The sequence below is a fragment of the Neoarius graeffei genome, chromosome 6, assembly GCF_027579695.1.
Source record: "Neoarius graeffei isolate fNeoGra1 chromosome 6, fNeoGra1.pri, whole genome shotgun sequence".
In the NCBI taxonomy this organism is placed as follows: Eukaryota; Metazoa; Chordata; class Actinopteri; order Siluriformes; family Ariidae; genus Neoarius; species Neoarius graeffei.
Genome location: NC_083574.1, coordinates 6,226,844 through 6,240,491, shown reverse-complemented (window position 1 = coordinate 6,240,491; position 13,648 = coordinate 6,226,844). Strand labels below are relative to the sequence as shown.

Below are 13,648 nucleotides of genomic sequence, written 5' to 3'. Positions count from 1 at the left end.
CAAAGAGCGATAACAGGAAAACCATCTCTCACATGACTATTCACACAATCAAGGTGTGAACTCTCCTGTAAACAAAACAAATGTATTCACTTGACCCAAAAAAAAAAGAAAAAGAAAGACAGTGCAAAAGTCACCGTGTAACTGATTCTGCATCAGGAGTCTCAACTGTTTGTTTCATTTGGACTTCTGGTTATAAAGCTCAGCTTCGATAGAACTAAAGACAGTTTTTACTCCAGTGCTGCTTTGAATTTTACTCTGTGATATTTGTTTTTAGAAATAAATACATATAAATGCTATATAAATAAGGTTTACTACTGGAGCAAGATAATATTTAGAGCATGCTGTTATAGGAAACTAATCAACAGTCACACTGGGTTGTGGTGAAGCATGTGCTCGTAAAACTGAAGTATTTTATTCTGAAGTGTTTTATTCCTCTTATACTACAGCAAAGCACCATGAATACTTTTTTTTTTAACAAAAACAAATCCTCACCAGCGTTTTTCTTCTCTCCCTTTTGAAATAATAAAGATTTTTTTAAAAAATGAAAATCGCAGAATCTGGAGTGTGCATAGGTATCCACCCCCCCACCCCCACCCCCCACCCCCCCCCCAAAAAAAAGTCAATACTTCGTAGAGCCACCTTTTGCTGCAATTACAGCTCTTGGGGTCTGTCTCTATTAGCTTAGCACATCTAGCCAGTGGGATTTTTGCCCATTCCTCAAGGGAAAACTGCTCCAACTCCTTCAAGTTAGATGGGTTGCGTTGGTGTACAGCAATCTTCAAGTTATGCCACAGATTCTCAATTGGATTGAGGTCTGGGCTTTGATTAGGCCATTCCAAGACATTTAAATGTCTCCGTTTAAACCACTCCAGTGTAGCTTTAGTAGTATGTTTAGCGTCATTGTCTTGCTGGAATGTGAACCTTTGTCCCAGTCTCAAACCTCTGACTGACTCAAACAGGTTTTCCTCCAGAATTGCCCTGTATTTAGCACCATCCATCTTTCCTTCAGTCCTGACCAGCTTTCCTGTCCCTGCAGATGAAAAACATCCCCACAGCATGATGCTGCCACCACCATGCTTCACTGTAGGAATGGTGTTCTCAGGGTGTTGGGTTTGCACCACACATGGCGTTTCTCATGATGGTTAAAAAGATCAATTTTAGTCTCTTTGACCATCTGTTTGGGGAGTCTGCCACATGCTGTTGGGCAAACTCCAAACATGTTTTCTTCTTACCACTCTTCCATAAAGCCCCGCCCACTCTATGGAGTGCACAGATTAAAGTGGCCCTCTGGACAGATACTCCCATCTCCGCTGTGGATCTTTGCAGCTCCTTCAGCATTATCGTTAGTGTCTTTGTTGCATCTCTGATTAATGCCCTCCTTGCCCGGTCTGTGAGTTTTGGTGGGCGGGGCCTTCTCTTGTCAGGTTTGTAGTGGTGCCATATTCTTTCCATTTTGCTATAATGGATTTAATGGTGCTCTGTGGGATATTCAAAGTCTGGGGTATTTTTTATAACCCAACCCTGATCTATACTTCTCCACAACTTTGTCTCTGATCTGTTAGGAGGCTCCTTGGTTCTCATGTTGCTTGCTTAGTAGTGTTGCAGAGTCAGAGTCCTTCCAGAACAAGTTGATTTATACCAGGGCTTTGAACCGGTTCAAGGAACGAAAACGAAAACCGGGAACTTTTTCTATTTCACATGGAACAGAAACGAAACCAGAAACTTTATTATTTTTTATGTTCTGGAACAGAAACGCTTATTAAAAATAATGGTAACCGGTTAATACCGGTTTTTATTTCGTTCCTCAAAGTTTCCGTAGCCTACAAATAAAAAAGCCATTCTTCTCCTGCGCAAGTTTCTATGACCCGCTGGGGTTCACTTCCTGTGTGACGTTCGCTGACTGAATGGAGAGAGCGGGAGGGTGGACTACTATCACGTCTCCACGTGATAATAAGTGAGTAAGTGCATTACTGAGTGTCTGAGCAAAGAAGAGCCTGAACGATGCAACCTCCCTATTGGCTGTTTGTAAAAATGTATCAGTTGTTGCCCTTCCCATGGGAATCATCGCGGGCTCGAGAGACGAGACCTGACGAGTTAGTTCGTTGGTAGCAGAACAAAATGTCTGGACACAAATCGGGTTTTCAGAAAAGGAAAGAAAATAAACGGAGGGTTGAAAATACAAAAAAGGAGGCAGAAAATGCAAAACGAGTTTTAAGGTAGGACAAATGGTTACTTTTCTGAGGCAGCCCGCCATGGCTGCAGGCTTTCAGTTGTGTCATTGAATGGTTACTTTTCTGAAGCAGCCCGCCGTGGCTGCCTGCAGGCTTATTTATTATAGCCCATTTAGTTAAAATAGTTGATATAAAATGTTTATAGCTATAGTTATGTGATGGTTGTCCTGATTTAGACTGGTGTGTTGTTTTTTTTTTTTGGGGGGGGGGGGGTTTGCGCGATGTTGCACCTGGGTTCAGATTAGGGCAGAACCGGCCCTGGCTACATTTCAGGTGTAGTTTGTTTTAGGAATGTATGTACTTGCATAGATGTGTACTTGGTCTTCCAATATGGCGCCTAACAAAATCTCGCGGCGCGGTGATGTCATGCGGTAGCCCTCTATAGGGCCTGACTAGCCTTTGGTAACACACTAAACGAATTATCTTTCATTTTTGGCACTTTTTCTGTTTGTGTAGATGGGAAGACATACTGAGAATCCAAATTGCCAACATTTGAAATAATAATTGTTTTGAATTATTTCTTGTCTTATTTAATGAAGGTTGTAATAGAATTAGCCTACATTTGGCTTAAGCTGGATGAGACAGAGACATAACTTTATAGCCATTTGTTAAACAGCTGACAGGGAACGTAATTAACCGTTCCAGGAACAAAATTTTTTTTGTTCTAACCGGTTCGGGAACATCTATTTAATGGTGGAACCCAAAACCGGAAACGTTAAAATTCTGTTTCTGTTCGGAACGAACCAATAGGAAAAAAATTCTGGTTCAAAGCCCTGACTTATACAGACATCATGTGACAGATGTGAAGATGTGACACTTTGATTGCACACAGGTGGATCGTAATCAACTAATTATGTGACTTATGAAGTGAATTGGTTGGACCAGCTCTTATTTAGGGGTTTCATACGAAAGGGGGCGAATACTTACGCACACTCCAGATTTCTGCTTTTTCATCTTGATTATTGTTTGTGTCACAATAAAACAACAATTTGCACCTTTAAAGTGGTAGGCATGTTGTGTAAATCAAATGGTGCTAACCCACCAAAAATCCGTTTTAATTCCAGCTGGTAATGCGACAAAACCCAAGGGGGATGAATACTTTTGCAAGACAGTGTACATCATACTTTTAACACTTTTAAAATCAACCTTACTTCTTTAACCTTTCTTTAAAAAAGCACTGACAAACAGACCAAATAAGGAGCAAAGCACCCAGCTGAGGTTCCAGTCATGACTTGTTTCAGGTCTGTTTGACAGATTGCATCACCGCGTGTAAGTCAGGGGTGACAGACAATCTGGCAGGAAACCAAAGGAAAATCTGCTTCACTTGTTACTTTTTTTTTCCAGGTTGGGTTACTGGTTTTAACTGATGATGCAACAGACAAATATATTAAGGTGGGAAGAAAGTGAGTAATCCTTGTTGGCATTGAGAAGACATTGTTAAAGTTATTCACGATGAATAAATAGTCCAGATGCTCAACCTACTGTATGAACTGGTTGAACTTGTCAAATAAATGGAAAAAAAAACCCATTAAATCTAAAATTCTTAAGGTCTCTCAAGGTTTTGCTGTGATGAAAACCTGCTATAAGACAAGTGACAACAGAAACTAACTTGTTTGGTGGGCATTCCAGATAAACGTAACTATAAATGGACAAAAAATAAATAACAGATGTCATCTTTGACATATCTCTGTAGTATAAGAAGCATAAAATACTTCATCACGTGCGTCATGCATGATACTATTGAAAAATAATCAACTTATATATTGTAACAGTAACTCTGCTTCATCGCACCGTCCTGTCGCTGATTCTTTTCCTTGAACAGCACTTCACCATGTCATGTCATGTCATGTCATGTCCTGAGCTCAAGGTTGAGGAGCCCTTCCTGACTTCATGACACCTAAATTTGATCTTTTTTGTAATAGATTTTGTCGTTAAAAACCATTTCAGGTTGATAACCAACAAGAAAAGCATTAACGCTACGCATGTAACGGTATATCATGAGACGATAAAAATCTGCAAGATGATTTATGACGATTCGAATCAGTAAAATAAGAACAATCATGATTATTATCAGGCTGTGTAATCTTTTAGTTTTTCCGAACTCTAATTGTGTTATTTAGACAGCAGAGGGTGTAAAATAGCATGAAAATGCATGGCTTCACCCTAGGCGGAAGTAACACAGCTCTAATGTGTTAAATACGGATCTAAAATGCAAAAGCACTGTTGTATGACTGACTACGAATAGATTTAACAAGAAATTGGAGTTGGGGTTTTTTTCCAGGCTGCTGAAAGATAAAGAAAAGAGAATGGCATTTCTACACTGTAACTTTAAGAACTTACAACAAAGAGGTCCCTAAGGAGAACAAGAGCAGATAACAATGTGGTGGCTCTGAGTATCAGGAGAAGTTCATTTGGTGGAAAAACGCTAGCCTACGCAGGTCCCAATGTCTTTGGACTGTGGGGGAAACCGGAACACCCGGAGGAAACCCACGCGGACACGGGGAGAACATGCAAACTCCACACAGAAAGGCCCTCGCCGGCCCCGGGGCTCGAACCCAGGACCTTCTTGCTGTGAGGCGACAGCGCTAACCACTACACCACCATGCCGCCCCCAGATTTTGACTTGTTTATTGAATTTTAATGATTTTTCTTTGTATCTCAGGCTAGGAAATGTTCTTATATCTTTTATATTTAGTATTATAAGTTTAACAATGAGTATTTAGGATTTTTAATATTAGTAGAGTATGTATATTTAGCTTTTATATCAGGTGAAGAGCCATATTTGTGGAAACTGATATTATTATTATTATTATTATTATTATTATTATTATTATTATTATGTAATGATTTTAGACTTGAAGTATAATTATTGTTTGCATTTTTTGAATTGTAAAGTGCTATAGAGTGTACATACTGTATGTAGCGCTATGTAAATGTAATGCATTATTATTATTGTTAATAATAATAATAATAATAATAATAATAATAATAATAATGCGCTATATATGTACTCTATAGCACTTTACAATTTAAAAAATACAAACAATAATTATACTTCAAGTCTAAAATCACTACAGAATTTAAAAAAATAAATTCATTCATTCATTTTATTATTATTATTATTATTATTATTATTGAGAAGCAAATGGAGGTAAACATTCATAAATGTTTACTAAGGAAAAGCCTATTAACTTGTTATAAACTTTTTTTTATTTTTATTTCTATTAAAATGAAACAAATGTTTTTTTGGGGGGGTTAACAAAAGTAATATTTAAGTTGATAAAGAATAGGAAACTGCATGTTGTTGTTTTTTTTATAATAAAATTTTCTTCATTTAAATTTTTTTCTCAAAAAATATTGTGGGAAAATTGAATCGTGAACCCAAAATCATGAATTGAATTCATCGACTCATGAATCGAGTGAATAGTTACATGCCTTATTAACTCTTTAAAAAAATTTTTACATTATTGCGGCTGTCATATAATTGTTTTTTTTCCTTTGATGAACTCTACATGGTTGTGCATGTTTTATTTAATTAGTATGTTTTACTGTAAGTCAGTAAAAATCATAATCATTGGCAAATTGCTGAGGTGTAAAAGGAATAAACCACTTTTGGAACAGTGGTTACTAGAACAGAGTCAAATTCAGTGTGGTAACCTTAGTTATAATTATCCTATAACAGCATGACGCAGTGTTTTATTCCTTTTCCATCACCTGCTACAGAACTGGAAAACTACAGTGGATATAAAAAGTCTACACACCCTGTTAAAATGATAGGTTTTTCTGATGTAAAAAAATGAGACCACGATAAATCATTTTAAAACAGTATTCAGTCTTTTTGAGTTCACACCTGCCATCAGTTAAAATGACTCTGATTAACCCCCAAATAAATTCAGACATTTACTCAGTTGCATCCTCCAGCAAAAGCCAGGGTTCACAGAGAGCTTACAAAGCATCAAAGGGATCTCACTGTTGAAAGGTATCAGTCAGGAGAAGGGTACAAAAACATTTCCACGGCATTAGATATACCATGGAGCACAGTGAAGACCGTCATCAAGAAGTGGAGAAAATATGGGACAACAGTGACATTACCGAGAACTGGACGTCCCTCCAAAATTGATGAAAAGACAAGACGAAAATTGGTCAGGGAGGCTGCCGAGAGGCCTACAGCAACACTGAAGGAGCTGCAGGAATTTCTGGCAAGTACTGGTTGTGTACTACATGTGACAACAATCTCCCGTATTCTCCATATGTCTGGACTATGAGGTAGGGTCAAAGACAAACATCCAGGCCCGGATACATTTTGCAAAAAAATACATCAACACTCCCAAAAGCATGCGGGAAAATGTGTTATGGTCTGATGAAACCAAGGTTGAACTTTTTGGCCACGATTTCAAAAGCTATGTTTGGCGCAAAAACAACACTGCGCATCACTAAAAGAACCCCATACCCACGGTGAAGCATGGTGGTGGCAGCATCATGTTTTGGGGTTGTTTTTCTTCAGCTGGAACAGGGGCTTTAGTCAAGGTGGAGGGAATTATGAACAGTTCTAAATACCAATCAATTTTGGCCCCAAACCTTCAGGTGTCTGCTAGAAAGCTGAAGATGAAAAGGAATTTCATCTTTCAGCATGACAATGACCACAAAAAAAAGCTTTGGAACGGCCCAGCCAGAGCCCAGACCTAAATCCAGTTGAAAATCTGTGGGGTGACCTGAAGAGGGCTGTGCACAAGAGACACCCTCGCAATCTGACAGATTTGGAGCGCTTTTGCAAGGAAGAGTGGGCAAATATTGCCAAGTCTAGATGTGGCAGGCTGATAGACTCCGACCCAAAAAGACTGAATGCTGTAATTAAATCAAAAGGTGCGTCAACAAAGTACAGTGGGGCAAAAAAGTATTTAGTCAGTCACCAATTGTGCAAATTCTCCCACTTAAAAAGATGAGAGAGGCCTGTAATTTTCATCATAGGTATACCTCAACTATGAGAAACAAAATGAGAAAAAAAAAATCCAGAAAATCACATTGTCTGATTTTTAAAGAATTTATTTGCAAATTATGGTGGAAAAAAAGTATTTGGTCAATAACAAAAGTTCATCTCAATACTTTGTTATACAACCTTTGTTGGCAATGACAGAGGTCAAACGTTTTCTGTAAGTCTTCACAAGGTTTTCACACACTGTTGCTGGTATTTTGGCCCATTCCTCCATGCAGATCTCCTCTAGAGCAGTGATGTTTTGGGGCTGTTGCTGGGCAACACGGACTTTCAACTCCCTCCAAAGATTTTCTATGGGGTTGAGATCTGGAGACTGGCTAGGCCACTCCAGGACCTTGAAATGCTTCTTACGAAGCCACTCCTTCATTGCCCAGGCAGTGTGTTTGGGATCATTGTCATGCTGAAAGACCCAGCCACGCTTCATCTTCAATGCCCTTGCTGATGGAAGGAGGTTTTCACTCAAAATCTCACGATACATGGCCTCATTCATTCTTTCCTTTACACGGATCAGTCGTCCTGGTCCCTTTGCAGAAAAACAGCCCCAAAGCATGATGTTTCCACCCCCGTGCTTCACAGTAGGTATGGTGTTCTTTGGATGCAACTCAGCATTCTTTCTCCTCCAAACACGACAAGTTGAGTTTTTACCAAAAAGTTCTATTTTGGTTTCATCTGACCATATGACATTCTCCCAATCCTCTTCTGGATCATCCAAATGCTCTCTAGCAAACTTCAGACGGGCCTGGACATGTACTGGCTTAAGCAGGGGGACACGTCTGGCACTGCAGGATTTGAGTCCCTGGCGGCGTAGTGTGTTACTGATGGTAGCCTTTGTTACTTTGGTCCCAGCTCTCTGCAGGTCATTCACTAGGTCCCCCGTGTGGTTCTGGGATTTCTGCTCACTGTTCTTGTGATCATTTTGACCCCACGGGGTGAGATCTTGCGTGGAGCCCCAGATCGAGGGAGATTATCAGTGGTCTTGTATGTCTTCCATTTTCTAATAATTGCTCCCACAGTTGATTTCTTCACACCAAGCTGCTTACCTATTGCAGATTCAGTCTTCCCAGCCTGGTGCAGGTCTACAATTTTGTTTCTGGTGTCCTTTGACAGCTCTTTGGTCTTGGCCATAGTGGAGTTTGGAGTGTGACTGTTTGAGGTTGTGGACAGGTGTCTTTTATACTGATAACGAGTTCAAACAGGTGCCATTAATACAGGTAACGAGTGGAGGACAGAGGAGCCTCTTAAAGAAGAAGTTACAGGTCTGTGAGAGCCAGAAATCTTGCTTGTTTGTAGGTGACCAAATACTTATTTTACCGAGGAATTTACCAATTAATTCATTAAAAATCCTACAATGTGATTTCCTGGATTCTTTCCCCCCATTCTGTCTCTCATAGTTGAAGTGTACCTATGATGAAAATTACAGGCCTCTCTCATCTTTTTAAGTGGAAAAACTTGCATAATTGGTGGCTGACTAAATACTTTTTTGCCCCACTGTATTAATTTAAGGGTGTGCACACTTGTGCAACCAGTTTATTGTACGCTTTTTATTTTTTTATGTTCTTCCCCGAACAGATTTGTTTGTTTTTCAGTTGAATTGTACAGGTTATAGGTCACAGTAAAGGTGGGAAAAGTTTTGAAATTATTTATTGTGGTCTAATTTTTTTACATCATTTTAACGGGGTGTGTACACTTTTTATATTCACTGTATAAAGCGAGGTCTTACAGTATATTGTGAGACATTTTGGTGATCGTGATGTTGTTTAGGAAATACCTCTGAAACTTGTGTCCTCTGGAACTGCTGGAGCTGCTGTTGGAAGCCACAGTTAGGACCCACAAATGATCGCACAGCCTTAATAGCAGACAAACACTCCTCCCAGCTGTAGGTGGTGACGGTCATTAGGTAGGCCACCACCATGGTGGTACTGCGCGACACTCCGGCGAGACTGGAACAGGCCAAATATCATAAGAACCATCATCTCGTAGCATAGACACAAACCCGAACAGTGGTGTCAATCAAAAAAAGGATCAAAAAGGAAAACTCCCTTCCTTCCCGCACCTGACTTCTCCATGTCAGATGTCTGAACAGGAGCAGGAACAGGTTTAGGCAAGACAAAGGCTAAGTCATGCTTCCAGTAATGCTCACCTTAGGGGAATTACAGGACAAGGATTGTTGCTGTTTATAGTCTGAGATCAACAAATTACGCTCAATGGTGAAATTATTTTTGTACATACACCACTATGTTTGTTCACACGGACGATGAATCGTATCATCCTTACAGGTCTTTATAATGGCTTTCACATCGGTAGCATTGAGTCTATTTCAGTGAAACCGTCGTGATTCACACTGTAAAAAAGAATAGTTGAGAATACTTGAAATTTCAAGGCAACAGTCTGCATTAATAATTTTATGTTTTGCCAACGATGTGCCCATGATAATCCAAACTATGATAACACTGTTATCTTTATTAAGAATTCTTAATTAAGTCAATTTTCAATTCCTCATTCTGCCAACATAGATTTCTCTTTTTGCTGAACAGTGGCATTCACAGTAGTACAAAAAGGCAATTGAGGTTATCACAAATTTTTGGGGGGGCTTTTTTTTACCTTTATTTGGATAGGACAGTGTAGAGACAGGAAATGAGCAGGAGAAAGAGATCAGGAAATGACCTCAGGTCAGAATCAAACCCAGGCCCCCGGATTTATGGTATGCCGCCTTATCTACCTGAGCCACGACAACATGAACTTCAACCGGAGAGAGGACCACATTGCCCAGCCCTTGCATTTGGGAGAGGAAACCACGTGTCTTGGTCATTCAGAGCATGCGCTGAATAAACACCTGTGACAATTATGTATTTTCAATTCAGATTATTCACTATTGTATATTTACACATCATTGAGGTGCACCTGGGCGGCACGGTGGTGTAGTGGTTAGCGCTGTCGCCTCACAGCAAGAAGGTCCTGGGTTCGAGCCCCGGGGCCGGCAAGGGCCTTTCTGTGCGGAGTTTGCATGTTCTCCCCGTGTCCGCGTGGGTTTCCTCCGGGTGCTCCGGTTTCCCCCACAGTCCAAAGACATGCAGGTTAGGTTAACTGGTGACTCTAAATTGACCGTAGGTGTGAATGTGAGTGTGAATGGTTGTCTGTCTATGTGTCAGCCCTGTGATGACCTGGCGACTTGTCCAGGGTGTACCCCGCCTTTCGCCCGTAGTCAGCTGGGATAGGCTCCAGCTTGCCTGCGACCCTGTAGAAGGATAAAGCGGCTAGAGATAATGTGATGTGAATGTGTGATGTGAGGTGCACCCTATCAGTTTGATGTGGATTTTTCTTGATGTGGATAATTCTAAAAAATAGAATTACGCTTTGTTCAAGTAATTCCATATTCACAATTGAAGGGACAAGAAAATATGAATAATTATTAACGAACAGAAAAATCCACATCAAACTGATAGGGTGCACCTCAATGATGTGTAAATATGCAATAGTGAATAATCTGAATTGAAAATACATAATTGCCACAGGTGTTTATTCAGTGCATGCTCTTAATGACCAAGACACGGGGTTTCCTCTCCCAAATGCAAGGGCTGGGCAATGTGGTTCTCTCTCCTATTGAAGTTCATGTTGTCGTGGCTCAGGTGGATAAGGCGCCATACCATAAATCTGGGGACCCGGGTTCGATTCCGACCTAAGGTCATTTCCCGATCCCTCCCCGTCTCTCTCTCCCGCTCATTTCCTGTCTCTACACTGTCCTATCCAAATAAAGGTAAAAAAAATTGTGATAACCTCAATTGCCTTTTTGTACTACTGTGAATGCCACTGTTCAGCAAAAAGAAAAATCTATGTTGGCAGAATGAGGAATTGAAAATTGACTTAATTAAGAATTCTTAATAAAGATAACAATGTTATCATAGTTTGGATTATCATGGGCACATCGTTGGCAAAACATAAAATTCTTAATGCAGACGGTTGCCTTGAAATTTCAAGTATTCTCGACTATTCTTTTTTTACAGTGCAGTGTGGTTCATTATGCAGATAAGAACACAGCAATGGCATTCAGGTTTGGACCAAAACCAGTCTCCAAGCACCTGAGTGAACTTCAAGTGAACTTGAGCGTGGTTTGATTGCAAGGAGAAAGTGAATCGACTGACTTGTGAATCAAACATGCTGTGTGTTTTGGGTTGCGGTATTTTTCTGTAGATGTGCGCTGCTAAACCGAGCCAAAGCACAGAGCTGTAGAACCGCAGAAATGCTACGTGTTGCGGAAATTTGAACCAACAAAGAAAAGGGAAAATAAACACTGGACTGGAGTATGATACACTTAAATGTTTTAAATTAGCTACTTCTTTACAGTATTTATAATTATTACATGGCACGAGCTACTTCCAGTAAAATCGTGTGCTCTGATTGGTTCCTTGGCGGGCAGCATTTTCCCGTAATGCCAGTGGGCGATTATGGACATTCTTTCCAAGGCGCCGGCTTCCAATGTTGCAAAAAACAAACAAAACGACAAAAAAAAAATTTATTGGAAATCAAAAATGGCCAAAAGACAAACGAGTCATTCAATAAATGAGCAACAAAGAGCGTTCAGAAACGGCTAACTGCTAACAGAAATTCAGTTTTGAAACCGCTATATTCTGCATGCGTGACTCAACTACGCTACAAACACGACGTGACTGATTGAAAGCAGCATCACGCCTCATCATAATGACCGTCTATTTTAATCTTAGAAATAAAAAGAGCCATATAATAAACTCCTTATTAACCTTGCTTGCTAGGTCTTTACGGGAAAATATCAGACCGAGGTCTTTTTGTACTGTCAAGACCTCGATCTGATATTTTCCCGTAAAGACCTCGCGCTCAGTTAATAAGTATTTATTAGTCATTTATTTAGTTTTCAATAATCAGCTGATTGTTGGGTTGTTTTGATGCACATTTTTTCCGTTTCCATGAAGCCAAACAACCAAAAGTTTTCAAACTGTTGCTCATATTCTGCGACTTAAAATCACTTCGAGGAAAGCGCTACCTACCCTCTTCCACATACACGAACTCACAGATGGCTGTGACATCATTTATTTAGCTAAATAAATAAATAAATAGATAAATAAATAGCTGGAGGGAGGGAGGGAGGGAGGGAGGGAGGGAGGGAGGGTAATATTCCAAGAAAAAAAAAATCTCCCAGGTTAAAGTTGCCAGTATGAGTATTGAGAACAGCAACGCTGAACAAACTACAAACATGGTCGCCCAAGACTACAATGCCCATGAGCCACAGCGCCCCCCTGCACAGAGCTTTTCTTACAAAGCCCCGCAGTTATGGAACAGCCTTCCAAGTAGTGTTCGGGAATCAGGCACAGTCTCGGCTGAAAACATATCTATTTAGTCAAGCCTTTTGTTAATGGTGTTTATGAGGTAAAGGAGGAGATCTGGAGGATCCTCAGACAGACAGAGTGTTTTGGTAAACTGGGATGTATGGATGCTGTCAGTCCCCACTCGCTCGCTCGCTCACTCGAGTTTGTTGACGGTGTAGTGGCTGCTGCTTCATGTCCCAGGGCTCCCTCATGCCTGTGTTACCTTCTGGCTCTCCCCTTTTAGTTATGCTGTCATAGTTAGTTGCCGGAGTCCCTGCTTGTACTCAGTGCAATATGTATACTGTTCCTACTTATTCAGGTGACATTGGGCATACCTAACAACCTGTGTTTTCTCCCCCCCCCCAAATCTGTCCCTCTGAGTTACATGTCAGTCCTGGGATCGAGATGCTGACCTTTTCTGCTCCTCGGACCTGCCTGATCCATCCTGGTGCCCTGTGTCTGGTTGGAGTCTCATTGCATTGCTCCTGTAGAGGATGGCCCCATGTGGACAGTTGAAAGTCACACCTGGAGGACGCTCTGGACACTTACCGTAACGCTTTTATGGCTGAGGACTAAAGTTGACTTGCTAACTTTAGGACTGCGGTTGTCATGAACAGTTTTGCACTCAAGTTTCCATCAATGAAGAGTTTATAACATCAACGAAACTGTCTTCATGTTAAAACTGTTAATGTTATACAGTAGTCATGTTGTCTGTTGTTGCCCAAATGAGGATGGGTTCCCTTTTGAGTCTGGTTCCTCTCGAGGTTTCTTCCTCATGTCGTCTGAGGGAGTTTTTCCCTTGCCACCGTCGCCACAGGCTTGCTCATTGGGGATAGATTAGGGATCAAATTAGCTCATGTTTTAATTCATTCGAATTCTGTAAAGCTGCTTTGCGACAATGTTTAGTGTTAAAAGCGCTATACAAATAAACTTGACTTGACTGTCACCGGAGTATTGAACACAGCTGAAGTTCATCTGTAATCAGCACAATGCTACTTAAACCCCTCTCTCACAAACACTCACTGTGAAGTATCATTCTGTGTTCTCAAGTGCATACCGAGCCTTATCATTCTGACTGCCTACTGTTA

General features: G+C 40.5%; 1 protein-coding gene across 1 annotated transcript in view; it reads right to left on the bottom strand.

Moving 5' to 3' along the window:
• Nucleotides 1-13,648, bottom strand: part of dusp22a (dual specificity phosphatase 22a) — a 76,589-nt gene that overhangs the window by 19,834 nt on the left and 43,107 nt on the right. Inside the window, exon 6 of the mRNA XM_060923227.1 lies at nucleotides 8,993-9,164. Within this exon, the coding sequence (XP_060779210.1) occupies nucleotides 8,993-9,164 (172 nt within the window). The remainder of the gene's footprint in view (nucleotides 1-8,992; nucleotides 9,165-13,648) is intronic.